Source organism: Gracilinanus agilis, chromosome 2 (assembly GCF_016433145.1).
Source record: "Gracilinanus agilis isolate LMUSP501 chromosome 2, AgileGrace, whole genome shotgun sequence".
Taxonomy (NCBI): domain Eukaryota; kingdom Metazoa; phylum Chordata; class Mammalia; order Didelphimorphia; family Didelphidae; genus Gracilinanus; species Gracilinanus agilis.
The window spans coordinates 426319378-426341217 of NC_058131.1; the positions used below are offsets into that span (position 1 = coordinate 426319378).

Here is a 21840-nt window from a genome sequence, read left to right on the forward strand (position 1 = left end):
AAAACAGTCCTTGCCCTCAAGGGGCTCACAATCAAATACAAAATCACCAGCAAACAATAGTACAAACATGCTATATATAGGATGAATGAGAAATAATTAACAGTCACTAAAATGAAGAATTGGGAAAGCTTTTTGTGGAATGTGAGGTTTTAGCTAGAACTTGAAGGAGGTCAGGAGGTAGAGATGAGGAAGGGGAGCATTCTAGTTATGTGGGACAAGTGAAAATGCCAGGAACTGGGAGACAATGTTTTGTTTGTGGAATAGCAAAGAAAAGAGGCCAGGGTAATTGGATTAAAGAGAGAGTAGTAAGGCATAAGGTACCTTCTGAAATGCAATTTCAGAACCCATGGCCCTTCTAATGATCTGGCTTTTTGTTTGTTTGTTTTTGTTTTAAACCCTTACTTTCTATCTTAATATCAATTTTTAGACAGAAGAGCAGCAAGGGCTTGGCAATTTAGGTTAAATGATTTGCATAGGATCACCCAGCTAGGAAGTGTCTGAGGTCTGATTTGAACCCAGGACCTCCCATCTCCAGGCCTTGGCTTTCTACTCACTGTGTTGCCTACCTGCCCTTGACCCCAGGTTTTCCATTGTCTTCAACTTTAGTTTAACTTCAACTTTTAGCTACAGCAATACAGAAGATCTCAGGGGAAGATTTAGCATTTGGCTGTTCTAAACAAATGTATCCTAAGCTGGGTTAGTCAAGAAAATTCAGTTCAATTTAATTTAATTAACATTAAATCACTACTATTGGCTCTTTTTAGTTTCTTTTGCTGGATCTTCATCCAAGGAATGCCTGCTAAATAAATGCTGCCTCTATCCTGGGCCCTTTTCTCTTCCCTTTCTATACCACTTCACTTGGTGAGCCCATCAGCTCCTATAGATTCAGTTCTTATCTGTATGATGATGATTCACAGATCTATTTGTCCAGTTTTAACCTCTTGGCTGACCTTCCATCCTGAATCTCCAACTATCTAGTACACTTTTCCAAATGGATGTCCTATAGACATCTTAAATTCAACATGTCCAAAACTGAACTCATCATCTTTCCCTTCAAGTCCTTCCCTCTTCCAAACTCCTTTTTTTACTGTTAAGGCCACCGCTATTCTCACAACCTAGATGCTATCCTTGACCATTCACTCTCTCAGCTCCCATATACAATTTGATTTTACCTTCATAACATCTTTCCAATATGCCTCCATCTCTTCTCTGATACTATTGCTGCTTGAGTGAAGGCTCCCATCTCCTCATATTTGGACTATTACAATAGCCTACTGATTAGTCTTCTTATCACAAATCTCTCTTCATTCCAGTCTATCCTGGTAAGCCTTTTCATACAGGCAGCTGAGTAGCTCAGTGGAGTGAGAGCCAGGCCTAGAGACAGGAGGTCCTAGGTTCAAATCCAGCCTCAGACACTTCCCAGCTGTGTGACCCTGGGCAAGTCACTTGACCCCCATTGCCTACCCTTACCAATCTTCCACCAAGGAACTAATACACAGAAGTTAAGGGTTTAAAAAAAAACAATTTCCCATATTAATCCTTTTGTGGAAGGAAACTCAAACAAAAATAAATTTGAGAAAAAGTAAAAAAGTTTGTTCTGGTTTGGATTCAGACTCCATCAGTTCCTTCTCTGGAAGCAAATGACATTTTTGAGTGAGTCTTTTGGGATTGTTTTGAATTATTGTATTGCTGATGAAATAAGTAACTGAAATACCAGGGTGGTATGATTGGGATATTGGTAGGTTCAGGGAATAGATCTAAATGGTTACTCAGGACCAATAACAGAAGATAACACGGGTTTTGAGAAGACCAACAGGATATAGGTGACAATCTAACAAATACAGTCCAGGTAGAGGTAACAAACACAGGGATGGTTTGGTTTATTAAAGTAAGGGAAGGTTGGAAAGGGAATTTGGATAACTTATCTAATATTCACTAATTAACTCTCCCCATCAGATCTACAGTTGTTCCCTCACCAGAAGCCTTCAGAGAGATTAAGCTACACTGGTCCTTTACTTAGCTACCTGAAACCCAGTCCCTAATATAAATAAACTCCTCTAACCCAACCCTGCCCCTTCCCCATGGATGGTAACAGAAGTATTGAGTTTAGAAGCTAAAAAGGACAGGCATAGGGAGAGGTTCTCACAGATAGATGTCTTAGATGGTTCAAGAAGCTCTGTAGATGTATCACTCAGCCAGCAGGAAACAGGATACCACAGGAACAGGTATGATGAGGAAGATAAAGTAGAAAGAAAGCCACAGGAGACAAGCCAATCTCACTAGGTCCACTCCAGGGAGAGAAGTCTCAGCCTCCAGGCTTAACTGACTGTTAGAAAAACAGCTCAGTCACTTCTGCAGAATTCCAGAACCTTTCCTGCCTCTGTATCTTTTCTGCAGATTTTGCTCATATGCTCAAATCCTCTCTTTCCCTATAACACTGAGAATAGCTGTTATGCACACTTGTTCGTTGTGCTGACACTGTGTACCATGTTCTACTGGTTTCTGTTCGTATCTCTCTGCTTTAGTTCATGTAAATCTTTCCAGGTTTTTCTGAGCTCTTCTTGCTCATCATTTTTTATAGCACAATTGTATTTCATTACAATCATATACTTTAACTTAGCCATTTCCCTATTGAGAAGTATCCTCTTACGAAGTGATTTTCTTAAAATACAGGTCTGATTATGTCTCCCTCTCAGTAAACTCCAGTGGCTCCTTATTACCTTCAAGATCAAATATAAAATCCTTTGACATTGAAAGCCTTTAATAAACTAGCTCTCTTCCAGCTCCACCTTTTCAGGCTTCTTATACTTTAGCTGCCACACCATTTTCTTCCCCCTTATTCTTCCTTGCCCCCATATCGTCCATCCATTATTGTTCCTTGAAGGAGATACTCCATCTCCTGATTGTGGAAATTTTCACTGGCAGTTCTTCATGCTTGGAATGGTTTCCCTCATCTCTGCTGTCTAGTTTCCCTGGCTTCCTTCAAGTCCTAGCTAAAATTTCCCCTTTTATAGGTAGCTATTGCTAATCCCACTTAATTCTATTACTTTTCCTCAGTTGGTTAAATAATATGACAGAGCTTTTACAAAATGAATGTAAAGGTACAGTCACAAATATGCAAATTTATTTCCTCCATTACATGGAAGGTAAAATTTTTGCTCCACTCCTAACCCCCTTAAATTTCTAGGGTGGCGATGAAGATTAGGTTCATAGTTTAGCTTTGTACTCATAGGGCAAACTCCTAGTTCCAAATCCGAAGCCCCCTTTGTTTGAGTTCCAGGTACCCTGACTTCCCAACACTTCTATACTAGCCCAACTGGCTATACCATCCCACCTGCAGTTCTGGCTCCAAGGTCACCAGAGTTCAAACTCCTGGTTCATGGAACCTAAAACTGAGGACAGATAACAGAATGGAAACAAAATCCACCAGTCCCATTTCTTGGAATTGGGGTAAAAGGGAGGGAGCAGGGGAACACAAGTTCCTCCTGTCTCACTGTTTAGTTCATGACATCCCTGGTGAGCACAGCAGGTAGGAATGGCTGAAAATAGCCAAGGCAAAAAGATGGTGGAAAAAGAGAGCTCCTGACTCAGTCTCATCAGTTTTACAGTTGCAGGCAGCCATTCAAAGGAGGCTTCTCCACCTACATAGTAGGGGATGTAGGAATCTCCATGGTAGACAGATTAGGTAAACTCAAAGGCACCCTAAGGCTTGCTCCATGTTAGACCTGGACGTGACTAGACCAGCCTAGGGTTATAGTTATTCTTTGTACTGTGTTTGGCTTGTTTGTACTTAGTTGTTTGCATATTATGTCCTATATTATGCCCTCAAGGGCAGGGATTATCTTTTGTCTCTCTTTATATCTTAGTACTTAGCACAGTGCCTGGCACACAATAGACTTAGTGAATGTTTATTGACTGATATATATATATATGCATATATATATATATGGCATTGTGCTTAGTGCTGGGGATATAAAAATTGAAAATGACAAAGTTAATGCTTTAAGGTAGCTGAAGCAAAAATAATCATAGGGACAAAGTATTGACTTGAAGATTTTTAAAAAATCTTTTTAAAAAAAGCAAAACTAAAGACAAATGGAGAAAAACACAAACACCTAATTCATAACTTCAAATGGGAATGGACTAAACAAAAAAGTGTGTCAAAAACGGGTAAGAAACCAAACCCCCACAATATATGCTTATATGCAAATATACATAGAATCGAAATGAGAGACACAACCACATTTGCTATGCATCAGGTGAATCCAAAAAAGTATGAATTGCAGTCATGTTAAGGAAAGCAGAAAAAAAAATTTAGAATATCAATAAAGAAATTACAATCATGCTTAAAGGAATCATAAATAATAAACTAATATCAATATTAAACATCAAATTGTATAACAACAAAGGAAAAATTAATTGAATTGCAAAAAGCATGAGTAGTAACATAAAAATAGTAGGCTTAAATGTTTCTCTTGCTGAGATACATACAAACAACAGAGACAAAAAAGAAATTAAGACTCTTGGAGAGGTTAAAACTAAAAGATTTGTGGTGCCTTTTGAATGAGATCATTTAAAAAATCTATATTTCTCAGCACCATATGACACTTTTATAAAAATGGACTATGAATTAGAGAAACTGCAAATAAACATTAAAAAGCACAAATACCACCCACATTTATTGTAGTCAATCAGTCTTTAAGAATTTATTAGATGGAAATAGGTCTTGATCAATGACACATGTAAAACCCAGTGGAACTGCTCCTTGGCTACGGGAGGGGGTGTAGAAAAAGGGGAGGGACAGAACATGAATCATGTAACCATGGAAAATATTCTAAATCAATTAATTAAATAAAAATTTTCAAATTAAAAAAAAAAGAATTTATTAGGCACTTACTAGGTATCAGGTACTGAACCAAATACTGGGGACACAAAGAAAGGGAAAAGACAGTTTCTACCCTAGAAGGAGCTCACAGTCTAAATCAGGAGACAATATGCCAACAATTATGTAGCAACAAACTATGTACAGTATAAACAGGAAATAAGGAACAGAAGGAAGGCACTAGAATTAAAAGAGATTAGGAAAATCTTCCTATAAGATTTTAGCCAGGGAAGTCAAGAGGTGGAAATGAGAGAGATCATTTCAGGCTTGGGGAATGGCTAGTGAAAAAATGCCTAGAGGGGGCAGTTAGGTGGCTCAGTGGATAGGGAGCCAAGAGGACATGGCTTCAAATCTGATCCCAGACACTTCCTAGCTGTGTGACCTTGGGCAAGTCACTTAACCCCAATTACCTAGCCCTTACTGCTCTTCTGCCTTGGAACCGATACTTAATAATGATTCTAAAGCACAAGGTAAGGGTTTAAAAAAAAACCCAGAGAAAGTTGACTATGAAGATCCAGATTAGAGTCCCTCCTTGGACATATTGGCTGTGTGACCCTGGGTGAGCTTTAGTACTTTAGGCATAGGCCTCATCCCACCAAGTCTTAGTTTATCTCTCCAAGGTCTAATTTTAATTCTTGTTATAATTAAAACTCCCTGGAGACCTTATCTTAATTTATAATTATTTATAAATAATAAAAAGAGGGCTAGAGAAAGAATAGGCACCAGCCTGGCCACTGTCTTAGCCGCCTTTTCTAACCCACCTGGCTGCAGCCAGCCCAGAGCCAGACCACATGCCTCTTCTGCCCACAGTCCAGGAAAAGATTGATTTCTTCCCTCTACTTGAATTTATTCTCTTCCTGAAGTCCCTTTCCCAAGCCTCTTTGATAGGAGGACTCCAACCTCAGCCCAAACAAAAAGCTAGTCTTCCGGATACCAAGAGTCATTTAGAATGGCCACACTATGTGCATGCCCACTGCTGGCTCCTAGGCCCCTGGTGACCCACTCCTTACCATCTCCTCTTATCCCCTTATAACACCACTTTCCCCGACCTGGGCTCTGCTTTATCTAACTTAACTGCTTTACTACAGAACAAGTTTGTTTACAGATGAACAAAGACCTACTTCAGCAAGGGGAAAAGACATACATTATGGCTTCAATTTTAAGATTAAACTTTTTTTTCCCTTTAAAATCCAAAGGTTGCTTGGAGTGACAAAAGGGGTACAGATTAATATTGAATTTCCACATTGTGTAAATATCCCTGTTTTACCTTGTTTATTACTTATACTCTATGTATATACAAATATATTTGAATATATTTGCAAGTATACATATTTGAAGATGGTTTTTTATTACTGGCTTCTTTCTTGGATTTTTTCTCCTCTGAATGACTGGACACCTCTACTGCTATTCTTACATTTTAGCTACTCTTAATGGTATTTAGTTTGGTTAGATACCCATTGGTAGTTTTTGCCTTCCCCTTTCTTTTTTAATTTAAAGGCCTTTTGATTATATTTGTCCAGTCAAAGATATTTTTGCCAGTTCTCATGAATTGCATTTCATTGTGACCAAGAACCTGTTAGTCCTTTGCTTTAAGCCTTAGTGCAACAATTCAAATTCAATTCCAAAATGTCCTTAGCCAAATTTTTGCTTCTCAGAATCACCTTTTCTTACAAAGCACTTGTCTTCATCTGATAGCTATCTTGAAAATACTATCTATGTCCCTAAGTCTTCAATTTCTTGCCAAGGACTTCAAAATCTATAGCCATGTTTTCTAGCTTCCTTGTGGTAGTACAGTTTGCACCAATATGAATCACCAGAAGTGATTCATAGGCAGGCTTGTCAAATCTTGAGAGGTTCTCCACATTTCATATACATGCTGTTGGAAACAACTTACTTTTCCCTATTGTTACCTTACTGGTCTGATGGAGACCTCCCAGCATTCCCTTTCTTCATCCCCTAGGAAGCTTTGTTCTGACCCTGTAATTTGTGAGGATTAACTTCAGCTGGGAAGTTAGACCCTCCTATGTTAAGGGATGATGGGAAAGAGGAAGAAGAAAAGCTACCCAGAAAAGAAGGGAAGCCAGTGTAAAGCTGGAGAGGAGAACGTGAAGGAACCAGAGAGGCTAGAGCAGCAGGACAACAGGTGGGACCCTGGGACAAAGCTGTTGGAAGTGTTCTTTGGTTAGAACCTGGAAGTTTTAATTTCTTTTTTCTTCACTTTTCCATTGCCTGCTCCAGCCCAGCATAGCACCATACCACTGCTAGATAATAAATTGCTGCCTTGGTATCTCTCAATGGGGAGTTAAACTCTTCTACTTAATGATTTTTCTTCTGATTCCTAATGGATGATATTTCTCCCTTTATCACTCATGGATTATTATTTCTTAAAGCGTGTTTCCTCTTCAGAGAATCTAGCATTATCATCTTAATTCCCTAGTATATTGATTTTCTTTACCTTTTTTTCCCAAGAAATATTCTTTATTCTCTTCACTGATTCTCTTCCCTTTTCATCACTTCTAAAATTTTGTTCTCTAATTCATGGTCTATGTATCCCTATTTACTCCTTCTTTAGTCTTTTTGTATTTCCTATGTAATTAAATTGTATTTCTCACATAATTAAATCTTCTAAAGTATTATGTTTGAACCTGTCTTCTAATTAATTTGTTTAATTGTCTTTATAGATCTTGTCTTATCGTGCTTCATTCTTTTATTTATTTATTTTTAAGTTCTTACCTTCTATTTTAGTATCAGTTCTAAGACGAAGAGCAGCAAGGGCTAGGCAATTGAGGTTAAGTGATTTGCCCAGCGTCACACAGCTAGGAAGTGTCTTCAGGCCAGATTTGAAAGAGGTCCTTCTGACTGCAGGCCTGATACTCTCTATCCATTGTGTTTCCTAGCGGCCCCCCCCCCCCAATTGTGCTTCATTCTTAAAAATATCAGTTGACGAGGGAAGTAATGTGACTAGAAAGTACTATTTCTCTGTGTCCTACCTAAACTGTGTAAAATAAATTATCCACCAAACTTTTCCCATCATCATTCTCCTCCTATTTCCAATCTCATCTCTGGATCTATGCCTGCCCCTCAACCCTCTTCTGTATGCCAGTCACCACTAGGGTCTGGAATTTTTCTCCTCTTAGAAACAGGATGTGGAGGTACAATACTCTTTCAGAGAAGGTGATCTCTGAAGGCATCACCCCCAGGTAAAACCCAATTTAAAGTCTTCATCTCCTATCATAAGAGTAAACTAAGCTGCTCTTCAGAGAGGACTACCCCTTTAACTCCTTTATTCTACTTGTTTCAATGCCTCCCTTCTTTCATCTCTAGTTCTATCTCTCCTCATGTGAGACCGACTATAAGGCATCATCATTACTTCACTGTTCGACTATGGACTTGATAAGAGTACGTCACTTATTTTTTTCTATACCTCCCCTCCCCTCTCTCCAGCTATGTACCCTCCCACTTTGTGATTTTGGCCCACAAAATACCTGACTCTACTTGCAGGTAGACTGCTAGGTGTAATCCATGGCATTTCAGTTCTGCTCCTCTACCTTAATGTCTTTTTTTTTTTTTAACCCCTTTACACTGTTATTCCCTTCTGTGCTTTTTAAATCTCTTGGTAATTCCTGTTTCCCCTTACCGGCATTCTCTTTTAACTCTCTAAGTTAAGCTTTTCTTAAAAAAAAAAAAAATAACCTCTAAAGATAGGGAAACCAATTTCATTACTTCTTATTCTTTCTTTGGTAATTATACTTATTTACTTGCCTTATATTTCTGTGATTTAAGGTATTTGTAAATAGAACGTTCTATTCCTGTCTTTTTCTCTTTCCAGAATGTCTCAAATTCCTTTTGAACATTCATCTTTTTTATTGATGATTAGGCTCAAGCTTGTAGACTTTGTCATTTTTGAGCTTGAGCTCTTTTGCTTTCCTTATTATCCCATTCCTTTGAGCCAGTGCTCAAGAATAATCTTGTATTATTTGAATTTCCTTTCCTTTATATTTGAAGATCTTTCTCCTGGCTGCAGAATTTGTGGGTCACCATTAGTAGTGCTAATTTTCACTATAACGTGTCTTGGAATTTGAAGTGCAGATTTTTTTTTTCTGGAGGTAGTCTATGGATTATTTGAACTGATGTTTTGTTTTCTATAGTCAATATTCTGGGCAGTTCCCCCCCACCCTTTTATTCCCTGGATTATAGTGTCCAAACTTTTTTTGATTTGTCATGTTCTTAAATTGCCTCTGACTCTTGTCTTTGAGGTTAATGGCTTACAGGAAGTGTTTGTTCTTTTAATGTTGTTACCTTTCTTCTCTTTGGCCAGTTTTTTTTTTCCACCCTGCCCCCCCCCATCCCCAAGTCTGTTCATCTCTCTTTTGTATCTTTTGAGAAACTCTACTATAGATTCAAAATATTTCCTGGGCTGCTAATTGACTTTTAAAATTACTACATGGAGACTTATAATTTCTTTAAAGTTTTAAAAATACATTTTTATTAATGTTTTTATGTCACTATAGATTCCCCCAGCATTCCTCCCCAATCATTCCAGAGTGCTATCCCATATAACAAATAATATTTTTTAAAAACAAAAAGTGAAAAAATATTAGAGAAAAAATAAGCAGAACTTACCAGTACATTGAAAAAGTCTGAAAATGTATACGTGAATTACTTGAGAAGAAAACTATAACTACTGATATATGTTAATTCTTAAATTTATTCTCATATGGATTTTGCTTTTCTTTTAGACCATTATGGAATTTGTTGCTGTCTAAGCTCTCTTGAGATTCTACAGGAGTCTGTATTTCATTGAGTATTGGTATAGCTTTGTAATTTCTTTAAGGGTTAATACCCTTTCTCCTTTTTTTATGATTCTCTATTGATTTGTTTGTGTTCTAGCTTTTTATTGTTTTCTTCCTCTTGTAATCTTTGATGTTTCAACCTTTTTTTCCTCTAACTTTTAAATAGGATATGTCACTGTCATTCACTTTCTGATTCCTCCTTTGCTTGTGGGCATGTACAAGATCTGCTTCAGCCTTGTATCAAGTTAGAGGATTTAGGTTTCACTGGTTTTGGTTCCTGCCCCCACTAGTCTCTGAGAGCACCAGATTGGCCCCAGCTGGGTTTCAGTCTCCTTTCCTTAAGGCTAGAACAGATACTCATGCTCTGCCCTGGTTTTTTCCTTAGCTCTTGTCCTTTCCTTTTCTGTTTGGGCTGAATAAGTGTCACTTTTTTTCAGGCCTCCGAGATGGTTGGAATAGTTTCATGAGTTTTTGGGGTCTCTAATCTAGGGAATACTCAGGCCAATGGCAGTACAGTTGGTGTTGCTGGGCAGAATCAGTTATGGGAGGCAGGCATGGGGGGAGGTGTGCTAAAGCAACTCTGTAGCTTGCAGGGGTTCCCCACATGGTCCCCAACTTTACAAGCATATGGATCAGTTTGTGTGTGTCAGTTAAGAGTATGGAATCTGGTGAAGGAGAGGTGCTGAGCGATCAGCTTTAAGGTTTAGCATTTCAAAATTAATTCATGAGCATTTTTACTACGTGAGAGCTCTTTTTTGTTTTCTTGATCTGGCCATCATTAAGGCACACAGTTCCTCTTTGTGAATTTTTTTTGAGCATTAATGAGGATTGGGAAAATATTTGGTCTACTATCTTGGACAAGTGAGCTAAAAGTATATTATATTTTCTCAATTATCATCTGGGCCCAAGCTTGGTCATAGTCTTTGCAGAGCTCTTTCCATTTATATTTTTGTAACCATTATGAATATTATTTTTATGGTTCTGCTTATTTCACTCTGCATTAATTCATATAAGAATTCCCATGCTTCCTTGAATTCTTCACATTGGTCAGTACTGTAAGAGAGAAATGGTTTGTTTTTTTTTAAACCCTTACCTTCTGCCTTAGAATCAATACTGTGTATTGGCTCCAAGGCATAAGAGTGGTAAGGGTAGGCAATGGAGGTCAAGTGACTTGCCCAGGGTCACACAGCTGGGAAGTGTCTGAGGCCAGATTTGAACCTAGGACCTCTTGGCTCTCAATCCACTGAGCTACCCAGCTGCCCCTGGGAAATGGGTTTTAAAGCATTTTGGAAGCTTAGACAGGCAGACAGGAGCTGAGATTCCAACCTGGAACACAGTAGACTATCTAAAAGGTAGTGGGAGTGGATTGGGAAGGAGTTGGGAAACCACTGATCTGAGAGACCTGTGGATCTGGGGTATCTCTAAGCAATACCTGAGACTTACAACTAACAGGATCAAGGAGTAGAGGTTGAGATTTCTGACTTGCTTGGTGGACAAGCAAAGTCAGTCACCCTGATTTTTCTCTGAAGAGCTATTTGGCTGATTCCTGTGCTCTTGGTGTATACTTGGACTACTACTGATCAAGACCTATTGACTATCTATGTGAGATCCCATTTGTCCCTTGTGTCTTAGATGCCTGTTTAGTGTAGTGTAGGGATTTCCCAGATCTTCAACTTTTAACCTCAAATTTGATCCTTAGTGTTTTAGGTTAAGTGTGACCTCTCCCATCATCTCTAACCCTATAGTCTGTTTTAAACATGTATTTTATATTTCTTTGGTTCCAGTCTACTCACTTGTTAGTTTCACAGACTCCCAGGCTAGGTGGATCTGTGGTGGCAGTTGGTATCAACTGCCAATCCATAATTTCCCATTCCTTGTACTTTGGTGGGGTTTGTGTTTCCCCAGATTGTTAGTTCCAGTCTATTATCCCTGTCCTCCTTCTCCCCTTTCTCTAAACCCAGTAATATTTAAGTTACTCACAAGTGTTTCCCCATTAGAGTACTTACAGTCCAGTAATATTCCTGTGTCAGTTTGTTTAGTCCCCTTCCCTCATGAATGGGCAACTACTTTGCTTCCAATTTTTTGTTATTACAAAAAATGAGACTAAATCTTTTGGTATATATGGGGACTTTCTTTTTGTCCCTAGCCTCCTTGAAGAATATGCTTAGCTGTGAGATCTCAGGGTCAAAGTATATGGACATTTTGGTCTTTATTTTAGATTGCAAATTGTTTTCTAGAATGGTTGGACCAGTTTAGAGCTCTGCTAATAGTCTGTGTATGTAGGGCAGCTGAGTGGCTCAGTGGATTGAGAGCCAGGCCTAGAGATGGGAGGTCCTAGGTTAAAATCCGATCTATAGATACTTTCTAGCGGAGTGACCCTGGGAAAGTCACTTAACCCTCTTGCCTACCCCTTACTGTTCTTCTGCTTTGGAACCAATACACAATATTGATTCTAAGATGGAAGGTAAGGGTTAAAAAAATAGTCTATATGTGTGTTTTCTCATAGCTCTTTAAACGCTGTTTGTATCTTATGTTAATTTTGCCAATTTGATTAAGATAAAAACAGTTATTTTCATTTCAATTCTCTTTTTAGTGATTTGGAGCAATCTTCAATATGGATGTTAACAGTTGGCAGTTCTTTTTTTTTTCTTTTTTCTTTTAAACCCTTGTACTTCGGTGTATTGTCTCATAGGTGGAAGATTGGTAAGGGTGGGCAATGGGGGTCAAGTGACTTGCCCAGGGTCACACAGCTGGGAAGTGTCTGAGGCTGGGTTTGAACCTAGGACCTCCTGTCTCTAGGCCTGACTCTCACTCCACTGAGCTACCCAGCTGCCCCTGGCAGTTCTTTTGAGAATTGTTTATTCCTAACCTTTAACCACTTTTCCAGATTGGTGGCTCTGGGCCTGGAGAAAGGAAGACTTGAGTTCACATCCAGCCTTAAACACTTAATAGCTGTCACTCTGGGCAAGTCAACTAACCTCTGTCTCAGTTTCCTCAACTATAGAATAGGGTAATAATACCTCCCTAGGTGGTTGTGAGGATTAAATGACATTTGTAAAGCACTTAGCACAGTTCCTAGAACATAGAAGGTATTTAATAAATGCTTTTATCCTACTTTGTTTCCTTCTGCCCAATGGGGAATGGCTCTTTAATATTCATGTGGCATTTTATGTTTATTATGGTATATAGTATAAGATGTTGCTCTAAGCCTAATTTCCTTTTCTTTTTTTTTAAACCCTTACCTTCTGCCTTGGAATCAGTACTGTGATTGATTCCAAGGCAGAAGAGTGGTAAGGGTAGGCAATGGGGGTTAAGTGACTTGCCCAGGGTCACACGACTGGGAAGTGTCTGTGGCCAGATTTGAACCTAGGACTTCCCGTCTCTAGGCCTGGTTCTCACTCCACTGAGCTACCCAGCTGCCCTCTCTAAGCCTAATTTCTCCTAAACTTTTCCATTTTTTTCTGAGTAGTTCTTATCACATAGGAAGTTTTCCCCCCCAAGTAATTTATATTGGATTTATTGACCAATGAGTTATTAAGTTCAATTCTTTCTTGGTTTTCCTTGTACTATCTATTCCTTTGATCTACTTTTCTATTTTTTAACCACTACCAGATTGTTTTGATAATTGCTACTTTATAATTTGAGACCTTGAGGAGAAAGATAGACATCAGTCTGAAATAGTGGTAGTCTAAGTAAAACATGGAAGAGTGAAAAGAGTGAGATCAGAGAATAGCTAGTATTCCATTCAGGTTGGAACACACCAATACAGAATATAAAAAGGGACAGTGTTAGCAAAGTTGGAAAAGTAGGTGGAAGTCAGTCGTGGATACCCTTGGATACCATACTTAGTAATTTGTACTTTATCCTATAAGTAAAAGAAAGCTACCTGACCTGTGAGTGATTTCGCTCTCTTTTTACCCAGTTCTGCTGTAGGACAATAGCATTCATCTCTGAGTCAGTCTGGTGTTAGGAGAACCCATCTGTGGGCAGGGTTATAGTCTGCTAGGGAGGTTTGAGTTGTGGGACCAGGATTGGGGGGGATAAGGGTTGGCTGATGATGAAAGGAAGTTGTTTGACCCACATGGAGATCTAATCCATTGAATCAACCAGGTTCAGTTATACAAAGTCAGTGGGAGGATATAGCAGATGAAAATATAATATTAGCACTTTGATAAACCAAGTAGTGGAGTGATAAATAAATTAGCTGCTTTAATAGAAATAAAGGTTGTAGAGACCTATCATTTTATAAAAAAAAAACAAGTTTGTTTATTAAAGTTTTTTTTTTCATATCCCCAAAATACCACAGTGGTTTTCACAAAAAGAAATGTACTTTTTTGACCAGGTGAAGAATATGCTTTAGTAGTACCATGGCAATAGAATGGGTAGGAGGGAAGAGAAGATAAATAAAAAGCTTATTACCCTCCTCTCTCCCTAATTTGTTTCAACTATGGCTGTCATAGGACTTAAGTAACCTCTGTTACTTGGATGAGTAGATATACTCTCACCCACAATCAAACAGGAGAAACTCAAATCACATCCATGGTCTTAGTCATTTTTTCCATGATAGAGATCAGAAAAGGAAAGCACCTCATGTCGTCACTTTTGGCATCTAAACAAGTGCTAGTAGCATTGGTTCCTAGCAAATAATTACTCACATCCAGTTTATTTGCAGCTGGACATAGATGGCAAAAAATTAGGGGCTACTTAGTCCCCCTTTTTGAAGTATAATTTGAAAGGAAATTATTTAAAGAGAAAGGCTCTCCCCTCCATACTCTGCCAGAAAAATCTCAAGGCTTTGAGAAAACAGATATTACACTGTTTTCTCTCCCTAGCCTTCCCCACATATTCTCCATTTTGTTCTCCCTTCAAACTACTAGGGAAAAAAAAAACTCCTATGAACTTGGAGTAACACTGAAGGTTCGACTTATATAACCATGGAAAATAGAGGGGCAGAGTTGCGATATCTTCTTTTTAATGTGGGCCTGGACAAGCCCAATCCTTTGATCACATGGATGTAAACAAGTTCACACAGTAGTTGTGCTGAGCGATTAGCGAGCTTGTGCTAGCAAATTACTGCACGGATGCTGATATTCAATGTAATAAAATCTATTTCCCTGCAACTACATTCAGGTTTTCCCAGTCCTTGCCCTTTCTTTAGCCTTGGGGAAGTCTGGTTAAGCATTTCCTTGGGAACACAGGAAGACAAGAAGAGCAAAATTGTCATCCTCCAGCAAATGAGGGAAGGAAGAAAAATAAACATCCAATTTTATTGGTGGCCCTTTTCAGAGAATCTGAAATTACTCTGTAAATTTAGTACATCACAACCAAACCCATTTTAAATACTCATTAATTCTAATAGGTATTTAACTTCTCATAAGAAGTCAAGTCCATTCTGTTATTGAAGCAACCTGGTCTTGATTTCTCTAAGGACAGACTAACTATCAGTGTCTATGTACCTATTCAACAAAGAAGGAATGGGTTCAATATAATAAATACCAGGATGTTTAACACTCTAGGACACTTAGTGTTCTCCCAAGTCCTTGTAGGAAAGTCTTCTTTACTCTTTTACTGAATACGGGTTTCACTAAAAGGTTGTGGTTTTAAGGACTGTCTGTCTTTCTTCGCCTTCTTTTAAAATCCTTGACTTGTTGTTGTTGCTGCGGCTGAGACTCTTCCTGTATTTAATTCTATAAAACAAATATGGCAAATGAAATTCAATAAAAATATGCAAAACTACCTTCCATCAGAGATATATCTATTCTAATCATAGCTTTTAAAAAATATATTAGAAAGTATCTGAAGAAGGGTGGAACTTCACCAAGGGAAAAGGAAGAACCATATCCTATTGGCTTCTTCTGATTACTCTTCCCATTGTCTGCAATGTACTAATGTTATAGTGGAGACATGTAGTGAGATGGCGTTGGGCAGGATCAGACAGGAAGATATATGCTGGGCGTGTCTGCAGTGTCTAATACACTAGAGGCTGTACTACTACCTCTCCCACCCAACCTTTCTCACATTTCTAGGTCTTTCCCCTCATGCCTGGAATTCTCTGCATCCTCAACTTCATCTCTCAGATTTCTTTTAAGTCTCTGATAAAATCCCACCTCCCACAGGATTCTCCTTAATTTTAGCACCTTTGCTCTGTTGCACATCTCCCATTTATCCTATGTACACCCTCACACACATACATGCAATGTATGTGTGTTTTTTCCTCCCTGCACAAAGCTGTGCATGGAGTCTCCTCTACAATACTGTGAGCACCTAGAGAATGGGGACTGTGTTCTGATACTGCTTAGTACAATGCCTGACACATAGCAGGTGCTTAATAAATGTTTATTGACTGACTGCAAGATGCCTAGACTTGCTTTCCCCAGGAGTCATTGAATGGGGAATTTGTTAGGCTTTTCTGTTTTTTTATTTTGGACATGAAATAAAAGTATTCCTACTATACTATGTACAAATCCATAGCATGCCCTGAGTTATGTGGTGTCTGAATCAGAGAATCAACCAACTGTGAGGTCTGCCTGAATCAAGAAGAAATAATATAGGTTTTTAGAGAAAATGCTTCCTTACCCTTTGACCCTCAGCATCTCATCAATGGTATCTGGGAGAGGGATCCCAAAGCTCTCTGGGAGGAACAAGGTAAGGATGGCAGTCAGTACGGTCAGGGTCCCCATGAGGATGTAAGGCAGGAATCGGTCATAAGCACCTAAGACACAGAAGAGCTGCATGATTACAATGGTGCTGGCCCTAGGGCTATGCTCCTGTCACCTCGGGTACTTATTGGGGTATTCTTTCAGTCTTCTTTCACATCCCCTCTCCCTCATCCCATCCCTGCTTCCCTTCACTAGCTCCAACAACGCACTAGTCAAAACAGACTTGTGGATCAGCCTTGCATTGCCTGAGCAGTACACTGACTTACTAGAAGTAAAATGCCAATGGGCTCAGACAGTAGTCTCTGGGGCCTCTGTACTAATCAAGGATGTCACTGAGGGCCAAAATTCAAGGTGTTGTTTCTGCATGTTTCCCAGTGTCATACTTCCAAGACAACTATTGCATCAGCTCATGGAATAACTTGACTATACCAGCCCCACAAATATGTTACAGCCTGTCTATGTACCTTCATGTAAAATGAGGTAAGTTTCCACTTGGTGGAGATACATCATAGCCTGTGCACAAAAGAATGGAAATGCTTGAGGGCAGAATACTCTTTAAGTCAATAGACAGGGACCATGGCTGGGTAGTAAGTATAGCTATCCCTGGCTGGGAGTAACATTTCTTTACTTCAAAGCTAACAATGGCCACAAGAAGATCATCAGATTAAGAGAAGTAGCCAACTAGTAAAAATTTGAACTTGGAGTTGGAAGAGAGGAGACTTGAACATTTACTAGCTGAGACCCTAAAAACATATATATTTCATTTTTTTTTTTTTAGAATCTCAAAAGAATCCCTCTGTGAGAGAAATGCAGATGGAATCAGCTAAGGCAATCTTAATATAAATAAAAAATGCATTTGAATATTTGTAGTCCTTGGCTGTTTTCTCATTTGAAAAGTAAGTACCCCCAAAGAGATAATAAGAAAAAAAACTCATACAAAAATGTTTATAGCTGCAGTCTTTGTGAAAGCAAAAAATTGGAAAATGATGGGTGTCCATCGATTGGGGAATAGCTGAACAAATTGTGGTATATGTTGGTGATGGAATACTATTGTGCTAAAAGGAATAATGAACTGGAGGAATTCCATGTGAACTGGGATGACCTCCAGGAATTGATGCAGAGTGAAAGGAGCAGAACCAGGAGAACATTATACACAGAGACTGATACACTGTGGTACAATCGAATATAATAGACTTCTCTACTAGCAGCAATGCAATGATCCAGAACAATCCAGAGGAATTTATGAGAAAGAACGATATCCACATCTAGAGAGAACTGTGGAAATGGAAATGCATTAGAAAAATATGTGATTGATCATGTAGTGCAATAGGGATATGATTGGGGTTTTGATGTTAAATACTGCAGATATGAATAACATGGAAATAGGTTTTGAACAATGATACATGTATAACCCAGTGGAACTGCTTGTTGGATTTGGGAGAGGGTAGGAAAGAGGGGGTTATGAATCATGTAACCATGGAAAAATATTTTAAATAAAAAAAAGAAAAGTAAGTACCTCCCCACAATCAACCCACATACCTTCTCAGCCACTAACCATCACTCAGAGACATTGTGGTAAAATCATAAATTCTTAGAGCTAGAAGGGACCTTGAAGATCATCTTTTCCCTCTGAACAAGTTTAAGTTGTTGGGGGCAACTGGGTGGTTCAGTGGATTGAGAGTCAGGTCCAGCGATGAGAGGTCCTGGGTTCAAATCTGACCTCAGACACTTAACTGTGTGACCCTGGGCAAGTCACTTAACCCCCATTGCCTAGCCCTTACCACTCTTCTACCTTGGAACCAATACAGAGTATTGATTCCAAGACAGAAGGTAAGGGTTTAAAAATTTTTTTTGAAGTTGTTGTTTATGTTCAGTGGTTTTTCAGTTGTGTCCAACTCCTCATGACCCAATTTGGGGTTTTCTTGGCAAAGATTCTGGAGTGGATTGCCATTTCTTTTCCTAGTCATTTGATAGTTAGGAAGTGTTTTAGGCCTGATTTGAACTCAGGAAGATGAGTCTTCCTGATTCCAGGCCCAGCATTCTAACCTGCACCACCTAGTTGGAGTCTTTAGGAATTATTCTTTATCATATTTGGCTTTTCATAGAGAAACTGTCAGTTCACAGAGAAACCAAGCATTATGCTTGTCTGCTAAGCCAAGACACTTTGTTCAAATCTGATACCATACTCTGGAATATGGCTGGTATATACCTTTGTCCAGCTGTAGGCTGTCTGCAGTGACTCACCGAGGTAAACAAAGTAAGGAGACAAGATGCTTCCCAGTCGAGATGCCATAGAACTGGCTCCCACACCCATGTTCCTGACCACTGTGGGATAGAGCTCAGCTGTGTACACATACACCATGGCGAAAGCACAGGTAATCCCAAACTTCCCGATCATCACCAAGCCAATTGACAGTAAGTATAAGTCTGGGGAGACAAAGCAGGGGCAGGAAGCCCACCCTTCAGTGAGATTCTGAGCATTATTCTGGTCATTTCTAATGCACTGATCAATTCATGTCCTCCTGGCCTAAAGATTTTCCCTTATACAGTGAAGACTTCCTCTCCATTTCTTTGTCAGCTTACAAAAATTCCTAATGAAAAGGGAAAATTATGCCCAAGGTCCTGATTCCAGTCCAGTTCATATGGAAAATCCCCCTGGGAAACCTTTTGCATGGACTTGGTCAAAGGGAGGTGCAGAATACCATCAGAGCAGTGCCACTGAGAAGCTCTGAGAGCCTCAGCCTATATATTGAAAGAATACTACAGAGGTCCTTTTAAGAGCCAAATTTTGGGCTCCCTAATAACCTGTTGGCTATTATATTTTGCTTTATGATGATCTATATTTAATAGTTATTGAATCTGGTTTCCAAACATTGACAATGTGAATTTGCTCCTAAAGTATGGAGCCTGAGAGCCTGAGCCCTGTGCTGCAGCCATTAGGATGTATTTGAGTAGGTTTTTAGATGTATAGAGAAGTTGCTCCCTGGATTGGTATTCCTTTTCTTCATTTACCTCACCCTATAGGCAGGTTTTTTTCAGACCCAGTATCCCTTTGTCCTTAGGATATTTAACTAGTTTTGGTTAAATAACCCAACAGTGATGTATAAATGCCATCCCTGAGTTAGCAACTCTTGAAGATCTTTAAGGATGTCTCCTCCCAGCAGCACCTATATGTAACTTAACCGTTATAAGTGAAATGTTGGCAGATTCTTGGTAGATTCTGGTGGCATTGGAGCTTATAAGCAGTTTAGTAATATATCTATTTTAAGCTATTTCTTCTCACCACACCTCTTGAACTTTGAGTGAACTGTGGCCAGGGTTTGGCCTGAACAAATGAAGACCCTTTAGGTCATCTGTAGTTGGGACTTGCCCTGTACTGGCCTAGCTCAGAGCGGGGCTCAGTTCCAATAATTTGGGACTAAATGGCTACTCATTCAAGGGTACCTGATGCTAGTCTGTTTTCTCAACTCCTGTGTTGCTGTGGTCTTTTAACATTAGGAAATGATACTGCAGTTCAGTATGGGAGAGGATGGATATATGATGATATGGGACATTTGGTTCCTGCCAGTATGGTGTATAGGAATAGTAGGAAATAATTCCTACTTTGCAAGATTTCCTTTCTCTCCACCAAGAAATATTTCTCACCCGAGAGTCAGATGTGTTGGCCACAATTAGGGCAGTGTCAATGTCTGTAAGAAAAAAGGTTTTAACAGTGATTGGGCTCCTTAAGCACATTCTGTACATAAGGTTCATGGTGGGGAAAATGGAACAGGAATAGTTATCCTTTTTATTTTGGAGAGAAAACAATGCCAATGTGTCCAGAATATTTCTCACCCATTCAGGAATGGGACAAAATTAAAGGGGCTGGAGCTCCTTCTCTGAATCCTGGTTTAAAATAATACCCCAGTCTTATAGAGAACTGCCTATCTATGGTCTTCTGCCAGTAATGAATTAGATCTACTAGCAGGAACTGACACTTGATTTTATTCCCCATATTAGTGTGGACTCTTTCATCTACAAGGGCATGCCAGAAGAAACAAAAATCGTGACCCACAGGGTCCCTACCTGGAGGCACCAGTTGTATGCAGAGAAGAACGCTGCCACCTAAGAAAAGGGAAGCTGACATGGAATACCGTCGGGGCAGGTACCGTAAGAGCAGCCAAGCGATTATGTATGCAGGAACTTCGATCACGGCAGAGAGGAAGCAGTTCAGGTAGTTATCACCATGTAAGTTTGGAGTGTCAAGTGAAAGACCAAAGTAGCCCACTGATATGGTCATCCTGTTAATAAATGAGGATGATTAAAGGGGAAAACAAAAGCTTGAAAGCTTATCTTCTTACCCTGCTCCACAACATGAGTTAACATTTGTGGTCAGTCCCTGATACTCATGGAGGGGAATCTTTTGTGATTTGCTTATTGCAAGAAACAAAAGTAGAGGAGAGTGGATTGCATTGCTGCTCTATAAGAAAATTTCCTGAGTAAACTTGCTGAGAAGGAAGCTGCAGACAAGCTTCATCTGGATAGGAATAATTACCACTGCAAACATGAGGCTTCACACCACCTTCAGATGATCTAGTACAGAAATTAAGTACTGCCTGGTCTCAGAAAGAAAAGGAATAATTTTCAATGAGTTTGATAGTCCACCCTACCCCAGACTATCTATCTATCTATCTATCTATCTATCTATCTATCTATCTATCTATCTATCTATCTATCTATCTATCTATCTATCTATCTATCTATCTATCATAAAAGCACTCTGCTGCTCAGCTTAGAAAACCCAAGCTTAGATATATGGGAGAGGGGGTGACCATTAGGAATAAATACAAAGGGGAGTGGGAAAAATTTATTAAAAATGTCAAATTTAATTTAAAGAAGCAAAAACATCCTGAGAATAATTAAGTACTATGAGAGAAGAGGTATTGGATCCAGTGAATGACATGAAAACTGAAGAGAGGCAGTGTTAGAATCATGGAAGGTTAGAGCTGGAAGTGACCTTAGAATTCATCTAGTCCAAACTTTCTACTTCATGGTGGAGGGAACCGAGGCCCAGGGAGATTAAGTCAATAGCCCCAAGCCACCTAGTGAGTTAGTTGCAGAACCAGGTCAAACGAAAGAAGAAAAATGTACCGTGACCTGACTACAGCCACCAAGAAAGAACTGAGAGATAACAGACAATAGTCAGCTCTCTATGGGCAGGGACTAGACTTTCATTTTCTGAATTCTGACACTTAAGTACCTACTCCCTAACCCCTACTCTTTGATCCAGTGACTGCCTTCCTTAGGTACCCCGAACAAGACATCTCTGTTCTTAGCATTTTCACTGGTTGTCCCCAAGCCTGGAAGCTCCACCTCCTCTCTCTGTCTCCTGCATCCCTGGCTTCCTTCAAATCCCAATAAAATCTCACCTTCTACAGGAAGCCTTTCCCTAATTTCTCTTAATTTTTTATTCCCTCCCTTTGTTGGTTATTTTCTCTTTATCTTATATGTAAATCATTTGTACATA

At 39.3% G+C, this 21840-nt stretch overlaps 1 protein-coding gene across 1 annotated transcript in view; it reads right to left on the reverse strand.

The window, feature by feature from the left end:
• Positions 1-13916: 13916 nt before the first annotated feature.
• Positions 13917-21840, reverse strand: part of LOC123237628 (solute carrier family 22 member 5-like) — a 72810-nt gene continuing 64886 nt past the window's right edge. Inside the window, exons 7-10 of the mRNA XM_044664667.1 lie at positions 20400-20614; positions 18579-18761; positions 16252-16387; positions 13917-15362 (exon numbers count right to left, since the gene is read on the reverse strand). Of these exons, the coding sequence (XP_044520602.1) occupies positions 15260-15362; positions 16252-16387; positions 18579-18761; positions 20400-20614 (637 nt within the window). The 3' untranslated portion in view covers positions 13917-15259. The remainder of the gene's footprint in view (positions 15363-16251; positions 16388-18578; positions 18762-20399; positions 20615-21840) is intronic.